Source organism: Neomonachus schauinslandi, chromosome X (assembly GCF_002201575.2).
Source record: "Neomonachus schauinslandi chromosome X, ASM220157v2, whole genome shotgun sequence".
In the NCBI taxonomy this organism is placed as follows: Eukaryota; Metazoa; Chordata; class Mammalia; order Carnivora; family Phocidae; genus Neomonachus; species Neomonachus schauinslandi.
The window spans coordinates 19,564,898-19,573,706 of NC_058419.1; the positions used below are offsets into that span (position 1 = coordinate 19,564,898).

At 51.0% G+C, this 8,809-nt stretch overlaps 1 protein-coding gene across 2 annotated transcripts in view; it reads right to left on the reverse strand.

Annotated features, from left to right (window-relative positions):
* Window positions 1–1,612: 1,612 nt before the first annotated feature.
* Window positions 1,613–8,809, reverse strand: part of ARHGAP36 (Rho GTPase activating protein 36) — a 30,161-nt gene continuing 22,964 nt past the window's right edge. The window contains exons 2-12 of one of the 2 annotated variants that reach the window (XM_021685662.1): window positions 8,491–8,649; window positions 7,213–7,278; window positions 6,451–6,686; window positions 6,001–6,193; window positions 5,731–5,786; window positions 5,336–5,486; window positions 4,751–4,899; window positions 4,380–4,556; window positions 4,048–4,145; window positions 3,805–3,911; window positions 1,613–1,770 (exon numbers count right to left, since the gene is read on the reverse strand). In XM_021685662.1, coding sequence (XP_021541337.1) covers window positions 1,613–1,770; window positions 3,805–3,911; window positions 4,048–4,145; window positions 4,380–4,556; window positions 4,751–4,899; window positions 5,336–5,486; window positions 5,731–5,786; window positions 6,001–6,193; window positions 6,451–6,686; window positions 7,213–7,278; window positions 8,491–8,649 — 1,550 coding nt within the window. Of the gene's footprint in view, window positions 1,771–3,804; window positions 3,912–4,047; window positions 4,146–4,379; window positions 4,557–4,750; window positions 4,900–5,335; window positions 5,487–5,730; window positions 5,787–6,000; window positions 6,194–6,450; window positions 6,687–7,212; window positions 7,279–8,490; window positions 8,744–8,809 lie in introns of those variants that run through there. The other variant, XM_021685657.1, reaches the window with a different exon arrangement.

Consider the following 8,809-nt stretch of genomic DNA (forward strand, 5'->3'; position numbering starts at 1 on the left):
CATACCCCTCTCCCCTTTATTCCATGTCACCCACCCCCCTTTATTCTCCATCACCATCTCTTTATTCTGCATCATCCCTGCTTTTTATCCCCCATAACTTCCCTTTGTCCCCATCACCTCCATCCCTTTATCCCACATCACCCTTCTCCTTCATACCCCATCACCTCCTCTTTATTCCCCACCACCCTTCCCCTTTTGTCCCTATCACCTCCACTCCTTTATTCCACATCATCCTTCCCCTTTATTCATTACCCCCTCCCCTTTATTCCATGTCATCTCACCCAGTTATTCCCATCACCCCTCCCCTTTATTCCACATCTCCCCCTCTGCTTTATTCCATTCCTCTCCATCCCATTATTCCATGTGACCCCCTCTCCTTTATTCCTCTTCACTACCTCTCTTTCCCCTTCAGCTCCAATCAGAGCTTCCCAACTCACCAACACAATTTTCAAACTAAACACACACACACACACACACACACACACACACACACACACAGAGTAAGCCATGAATATGCTGCTGTCACAATACAGATGTTTATTAATGATTAAATGCCAGAGAAGTTTTAACAATCACAAATCTTCGAGCTCTGCGGTTGTTATCCATTGTGTGATCAATTTCTATCCCTCAATACAATACATTCTTCATTCTATGGACCTTAGCAGTTGTTACCCATCAATATCAGCTATAATTTTGGATGTCATACGTAACCCATATCTGTGTGTTACCAGAGCATGTCCCGCAAAATTGTACCGTCCTGCATAGAGGAACTACAGAGACGATAGTTAAGAACATTTGTAATCAGGTGACTTTAGCTACTTGGAACTATGTGTTTCTACCTAACCAGCTGTTTTGCTGACAACAGGATGTGAACTCCAGCTGTCTGTAAAACAGATCTAGGTAATAAAATCAAATTTTTCCTCTAACTTTTGATCCCAGAAGGCTAGTTAGGCTTACATTTGAGGTTTCCCTGTTAGCGTGACCTGAGCCAAACTGCACAGAATTTTGAGAGTGGCTGTTGGATGAGCCATTGGTCTAAATAATTTGGGGGGGGGGGAATCCTGAGGTGGTGGAGTTGCTGCGGGGACATGGCTATGAGTTGGTGTGACATGGTTTAGCATTATTTGTCAGCTGTCAGTAGGCTGACCTAACGTCCTAACATGCCTCTTGAGGGCCTTTCCAATTGAGCTCTCGGGAGGAGGAAAGGAAAGTCAGGAAAAACATGCAATTCCCTTTTGGGGGGAGGGAAAGCACCTCGAGATTTGTGAGCTTCTCTGGGACAAGTTATTTACCACAAATGTCACATCAATTAAAGGAAGGGCTGCAGTGTGGGAAGGCCAAGATCAGGGGTAAAAGAGAAAGGCAAGGTAGCACCAGGGAGCCTGGGCATGACACAGAAACATCTCTGCTTTTACTAGCTAAAGGGACCAAACATCCCCAGTGAAGGGGCTGGCAGTGTGTTCGGAATTCTCAGCCTGATCCGAGCATCAGGTGGAAATCCTTCTTACCCTCAGATCTTTACCTTCAACATTCTCCTCAATGTTTCCTGTGACATCCCAGGTCTACCCCCACCCTTTTCCCCTGTCCGGCACCTTACAGAAGGAAAAAACATCTAAGGAAAGAAGTAGCCGATGCCAGTTTTGGCCTCCTTCTCCCGGGGCACACGGAGCAATGGGCGGTCTTGCTCTGGAATGGGGGGGTTACCCGCTCCTTCCTCATCGTCATGGGAATGGGCAGTGCCGGAAGGCACAGCTGGCTCCTCAGAGGAACCTGGAAAATAGTAACAATGTTAACTCCTTATGGTTCTAGACTTCATACTTTGCACAGCACCCAAGGGACTAAGACCTAATTTTGCCCTTCAAATACAATACGAGGTAAGAAGTTAGGAATGAGTATCCCCATTTGACATGTTAAGAAAACCACAGCCTAACAGTAGAACGTAGATCGCTAAATCTAGGCCCACTGTGGAAGGTTTTGGGGGTAGGGCTGAGTTAGAGAACAGAAAGAGTGAGACAGATACCCCGTGCTCAGAGCAAATGGACAATACCACCAGGAAAGTGAGGAAGAGGGCGGCCTCCTAACAACCACCACCACCCTACAAGCAGCCTGACTAATTTCACTAAGCAAATGAGTAACAAAGCTGGAGCCGGAAGCTTACAGCAGTTCATGGAGGGAAGAAAGCAGGTGTTGGTCATCAATGACTCTGGGGAGGACTTGTGGTTCATGACTTGGCCAGGCCGAGACTTGTTTTTAAGGAGTGTGGTATCTATAGGAAACATAACATATGCATCTTCTTTACGGATTGCCTTTGGACTCCAAACTGCTTTGGAGTCAAGATCGTTAGGTATTGGGACAGCTTCCACATTCATTTCTTCAAGACTGGCAGCCAAGTCTGGCTGAAGGTCTGGAATTTTGTTGAGAATGGAGATTTCTTCAGGCTCTGGATCCAAATTGCTACCTTCGTCCTCTTCAAAAGTGTTGGCTTGGTCTTTCTGAGAACTGGGAATTTCATTGTGAACTTGAGCATCCTCAGGCTCTGGAACCACATTAAGAACTGAGTCTTTTTCAAGATTGAGGTTTTCTTTAGAGTCTTGGATTCCACTGACATCAGAGGCTTCTTCATGTCCTGGGATTTCTTCGGCATCTGGGGCTTCTTCACTGTTTGGGATTCCACTCACATCTGAGGATTCTTCCTGGTCTTGCATTTCATCAAAATCAGACACATCTTCAGGGCTTGTTACCACATGGAGAGCTGGGACCTCTTCAGGGTTGGAGTCTTCTTCAGAGCCTGCAATTCCATTGACTTCTGGAGTTTCTTCCTGATGTGGAATTTCTTCAGTATCTGAGGTTTCTTCATCATTTGGGACTCCATCAAGAGTTGGCATCTCTTCAAGGTGGGGACAGAGTCTGAGAGTCCATTAACCTCTGGGGATTCTTCATGATTTAGGATTTCATGACTCCCAGGGGCTTCTTCAGGGCTTGGCACCACATGAAGAGCTGGGACTTCTTCAAAATCAAGGTCTTCATCAGAATCTGAAATCCCATTGACCTCTGGGGTTTCTTCATGGTCTGGACTTTCTTCAGCATTTGAGGATTCATCATTTGGGATTTCACCAAGAGCTGGGACCTCTTCAAGACTGGGATCTTCTTCAGAATCTGGGTTTTCATCATTACCTGAAGCATCTGTGTGGTCTGGGATTTCGTCTGCTTCTGGGGCTTCTTCATTGTTCGGGATTACATGGAGATAGGGAATTTCTGCGAGGTCAAGATTTTGGTTGTCTTCAAAATCTGGTCCTTCTTCAAGGTCAGGGCTTGGGTTTTCTCCAAGATTTGGGATTTCTTGCACATCTGGGTCTCCTTCAGGGTCTGGGACCATATCAAAATATGGTATTTCTTCAAAGTCTGGGATTTCAGTGAGTTCAGGAACTTCATCATCAGGGTCTAGAATATCTTCAAGGGGAGGAAGATCATCAAAATTCAGGGTATCATCATCATTGTCATCATCATCATTGTCATCATCATCTTCATCAAGCTCTAGGATGCCTTCAAGATGTGGTCCTTGAATCTCAAGATCATTTGGGATCTCGACACCTTGAACTTCCCCAAGGACTACTCCTTGATTGAGATACTCAAATACTGGCTCTTCATGGACTGACACATCTTCCTCAGAGGATTCATCTTCCTCAAGGGGCTCATCTTCAGCAAGGACCTGGCCTTCAGGAAGGGCCTGACCTTCACCAAGGGCCTGACCTTCAGCAAGGGTCTGACCTTCACCAAGGGCCTGATCTCCAGCAGGGAACTGACCTTCATCAAAGGGCTTGCTCTGAGCAAGGACAGCAGCCCGGGCTTCAGCAGAATTTTCCACTGGATCAGAAAGTAAAGCATCCTCTTCCATCTTTATGCGTGCACTCCTGGATTGGAATGAATTTGAAAAAGCAAGTCAGTTTTTATACTTAGGTTGTCTAACATGATGGTGGTCTGGGATTAGAAGCCCCCACAGGCAATGCTGCTTCAGGCTAAGCTTAAACAAACCAAGAAAACACTCACTGGATCTTCCTCAAATTCCTGCGTCTGATAAAATCCAGGGCTTCAGGACTGGATTTCCACACACGCTTAGCAACCTGCTTCTGAATATGGGGAGGCACCTGAGGGTAAAATGAGCAATGTTAGCCTTTACTGCATGACATTTTTAAATTTAGACTCATCTCTAGCAGGTACCCAGAACTGAAGGCACCATCACCAGCTAATGCAGGAGGAATTTCTGGGAGATTTTGTGGCTGCCTGCTTTGGCTACTCTCAGGGTTGCATGTACCTCTCCCTTGCCTTGTTAATAGGAGAGAAAAAGCTGTGAAGTAAGTTTGTCCAGAGGTTCCATTTACCTGGAAGAGGATATCCCAGTTATCAATCATGGCACGGACCACATTGACAGAAGCAACATAGTGGTCAATCCCCAGTCTTGTCTTTCTGGACTCCCTCTTGGCAAATCTCCCCTTCTTCAGGAGAGCAGATCCAAACACCAGAGCCAAATTGGTGGAAGTCATGCGGTTGCCTGAAACCTATGAAAAGGAAAGCAGAAAGTGATTGACTCTGAGGTGGTGATGAAAATGACACAAATAAATGTGTCTCTTTTTGTTCTTGTTTCCCTCTCCTACTGTGTGTCTCTTTCTCATATACTCCCATACATGTCCCCTACTACTCTCATTACCCTTTTCCAGAGTTTTGTTTTGTTCTGTTTGTTTGTTTGTTTTACCAATTGTCCATCAATGCCAATGGAGTCTTCGCAGTTCTCGGTGATTTTATGCAGGGCCTTCAGCAGACGCTCCAGGGTGTCACTATGGCAGGGTGGCATCAGGTAAACCAGCAGCTGCAGGGCAGAAAGCTGATCCTGTGGCTTCAGAGCTAGAAGAAGGAAAACAGGGGCTGGCTCAGGGGGCTAGCCTTGGCAGCAGCCTGATACCAAGAGAGATGTGATGATGCTTGAAAACTGAGGAAGGCTATGGAGAAAGTACCCAGGCATTTTGTCTTTGCTCATTCCCAAAGCATTTGAGCTCAGGAACCCTAAAAGCAAGAAAGTGCTCCCATCAAAATCAGACCCCTTCTATAGAACCTAGGTTCTTCTTTGCCCTGAGAGGGCACACACAGCTTCAAGAAGCTCTAGAGAAATTTCCAAACAATAGACTTATAATGTAATATGAAGAGATGCAAGGAAAGTAATCTGGATTCTGGTGCTTATTCTGTTTTAGTTCCTTGGGGTCCTGCAGCCAGAGCTCTGTCCCGAGACCCCCACACCCCCATATTCCTTTCTTTGCCTGAGAAGGGAGAGCATAAGACTCACTTGCTGTCAGAAGGAAGGACATATACAGATCATCTGGCAGCAGAGAGTCCTTCATATCCCGGAAAAACTCCTTGAGGAGCGCAGCCACATCGTGCACGTTCTGAGTGTCATCCAGCACGATGTCCAGACCTTGATCAAATTCTTCACGGAGCTAGGAAAAAGGGAGAGAATACATGGACCCTCTGCCCTGCCCACCACAGGCCACCTCCTGTCTTATGCTTCAGTGGAGGTAGCTGGCAATATGGTGTGCCTGAGGGGTTAGAAAGAATACCTTGATTCCCCCCACACACACCAGGCATGAAACTCCCTCAGGTCTGTGGGGAAGACCCCTCCCCCCCCACACACACCTGCTTTTCCTCACTCAAGGAACATAAGTATAAACATAACCAATTTACCTCATGCACTCTCTCCTCCGAGTATTCCAGGGTGAAAATCCCCACAGTGCTTAAGCCTGAAAGAAAAGACCAAGGGATGCTAAGCATCTCTGGTTCCCTTCCCCACCGCATTTCCCCTCTCCCCAGCTGAATCCCAACCCCAGCTGGTGGCAGGGGAATGTTCCCATCCTCAAACCTGTGACCTCTTTTCTCTCCCCATTCCTAGAACACCATTCTTTCTCTTTAATAGCCTCCTACCTTGATTTAACAATCATTTTCAGGTCCCCTTACCATGTTTTTCAATGAAGCTGCAGCAAGCCTCAACAACCTGGGGGATTTGTTTAGCAATCGGATTGAGGCTCATCTTCCTTTTGGATCCCAGAAGTCGCTGGCCAATTGGAAAGGAAATCTTGGAAAGTTGCAGGGTCTGCAGCAGCAGGGCCCCGTCCTCCAGTTCGGCCAGGCTGTCCACAGATACTGCACCCTGTGGAGAAACCCAGACTATCTTAAAAATGGGGGCGGGGGGCGCAGGAAGGTCTCTTCAGACCTTCCTGAGGATTGCGTCACATTAATAACAGGAGACAGTCTCTTCGTGGCAAGCCAATTACAGGCCTCCAACGTGTTCTGTTCACCTCCCCCTTCCTCTGAGGACACAGGTCTTGACCCTCCCCCCCGTCCCCCGCATCCCTGGATGCCTCAGTTAGGGCCACTGCCTGAAACCTGGAGGGTTGTTTAACTCACTCGACGCCCACGGCGAGTAAACTCCCGGGGCAAGGAGGGCTCATCCCGCCTGCGACTGAAAAAGCGCCTGATGCGGCCAAACATCCTTTGCACCACGTTTCCCCGACGACGGCCCGCAGCCTGACCCGTGGATTCTTCAATCTGCATCGCGGCTGTTAGTTCAAGATGCTTGCGGCGGGTAAGCTCATTCACGAGCACCTCTTCCAGACGAATACCAAATGTCTTGAGTGATACGACTTGGGAGCCAGGGAGAGAAAGAATGAGAAAGGTCCACGCTCCGCAGCGCTTAAATCAGGAGGAACTGCAGGGGCTGTGGCACTCCTCTCAGCAACCGCCCGCAGCCAACCCCACCCCTCCAGACCCGCAGCCTCCCTACTGGAGGAGTGAGCCAAAAAGACCCTGCAGTGGTTTGGCGGAAGGACTCAGCTCCACTCAAACTACCCCGACGGAGCTAAAGGTCCCTGCCTTAAGTCCTGCCGGGGGGGTGACAGCCTCGAAGCAATGAGGGCAATTTCTTCTGGGCGATCCGTGTGGGGTGCGTGCATCGGGAAGGCTTAGGCAGATCAGCTAGGACCGCCCGGTGCCTGCAGCTAGTGCGCCATTTCCTGAAATCATCCCCTACAGGGTTTGGTGGGGGTGGGAGTAGTGCCCCCAGAAGCAGTGGGCCCCGCCCAGCCTCCAGTAGCCAGGGACACAATATGGGAGGTTGCGGGGTGGGCAGCATCCCATTTAGTTCCTAAGAAAAGTAAGAGAGCCCCTCACCCCTCTGCTGTCCTCTCAGAATCAGAAACCACTTCTCAAAGGTGTTTGGACGGTCAATAGGTAGAGCTATGGGAAGAGAAAAAGAAAAGACACGCACGCTCACACAAAAAGGATTTAATAAATGTCGAAAACATTGCAATGCACTGATCCGCAGGGAGGGGGGTGGCAAACAGCTGGGTCCAGCACCCTGAAAGTGTTGTGCTTTCTCCCAGCCTCAGTTTCCCCGTTTGACAACGGGACCAAGCCTATCCACCACACCTGAGTCTCAAAGAATTTAACCAGATCAGACGATTGGAGGCGCCGCGTGCGCACCGCACACCGTGTCACGCACGGCAGTAGCTCCACACAAGGCTTCCAGCTTCAGTTGCGGGCTCTGAGGCGCCGGAACAGTGCAACAGGCTAGGGGAGGGGCTCCGCCTGCGGCGCCGCGGCAAGTAGGGGTCTCCAAGTTCCTGCTGGCGCGCTCGCGCCCCGGCTGCCGTCGGCTCCCCTCGCCACAGCCCGAGAAGTGGCGATTTGCGCCGTCCTGACGCTCAGACCCCCGCAGCGGGGTCTCCTCGACCCTCGCATGAAGCCCTCAAGGCGCTGCCGCTGCCGCTGCCGCTGCGCGCGCCTGGCGAGCCCGCCGCCCCCCGCACTTTTCACTGTCGCAGGCGCGCCCCTCGGCCCGCGCGCCCCCTCCCGCCTCCCCTGGGCCGCCGAGTCCTCTAGCACCCCCGGCCCCCCCCCACCCCCCGACCCCCATCAAGGCCTTCTCCCCCTCGCTCACCCGCAGCGGGCTGAGGTGGGCAGCTCTCGCAGCGCACCTCCAGCCGACGGTCCCGCGCCCGCACAGCCCTCCCGCCCGGAGCCCGGATTGGCGCGTGTCTCTCCCACCGTCTCGCTATCTCCCTGGACTCGCCGTCTCTCGAGCGCGCCGTCTCTGTGCGTTCCAATCCCTTCTCAGAGTGTCCCTCTGAGCCTCCGCCTTGCTCTTGACTCGTACGCGCACCGCACCTGGTGCGTCAGTCTCTTCACCTGCCCTCTGTCCACCTGTCTGTCCCTGCCATCCGCCCGCCTGTCTGACCGCCCCTCAAGCCCCCCAGTCTTGGACCCAACTGAACTAATCTTGACCTCTCCCACAATTCAAACACCCTTCAACTCCCGCTTCCTCAGTTGTCGGGGCGCCCGGGGACCGGAGCGGGAGCCCCTCCCACCCTCCTGGACCCCAGACTCGGCCCTTCCCGCCCGGGGGTCCGCTCGCCGGAAGGCGGGGACGCCACGCTCCGGGCGGCTCACCTCTGTCAGGTTTGAATTCAGAGAGGAAATGTCTGGCCACGAGTTCGTGGTAAGCAGTCTCTTGCAGCTTCAGACGCTCCAGCTCTGACAGACTGTGTATTGATATCATCTTCGTCCTGCGGTCCGGATTGTGTCCTGGGGCTCCTCCCAGGACGTTCACTAAAAAAATGAAGGCGGACAACAACAGCAAAGGGGGCATGATTCTGGGGCACAGTGTCCTTGCTGCCTTCAGAAAAGGAATGCAGCCACCCATTCTGGAATCGGATGATTATCAAGGCTGCATCATCCAATTGTCACTGGACCTGGTGGAAGGAGCTAT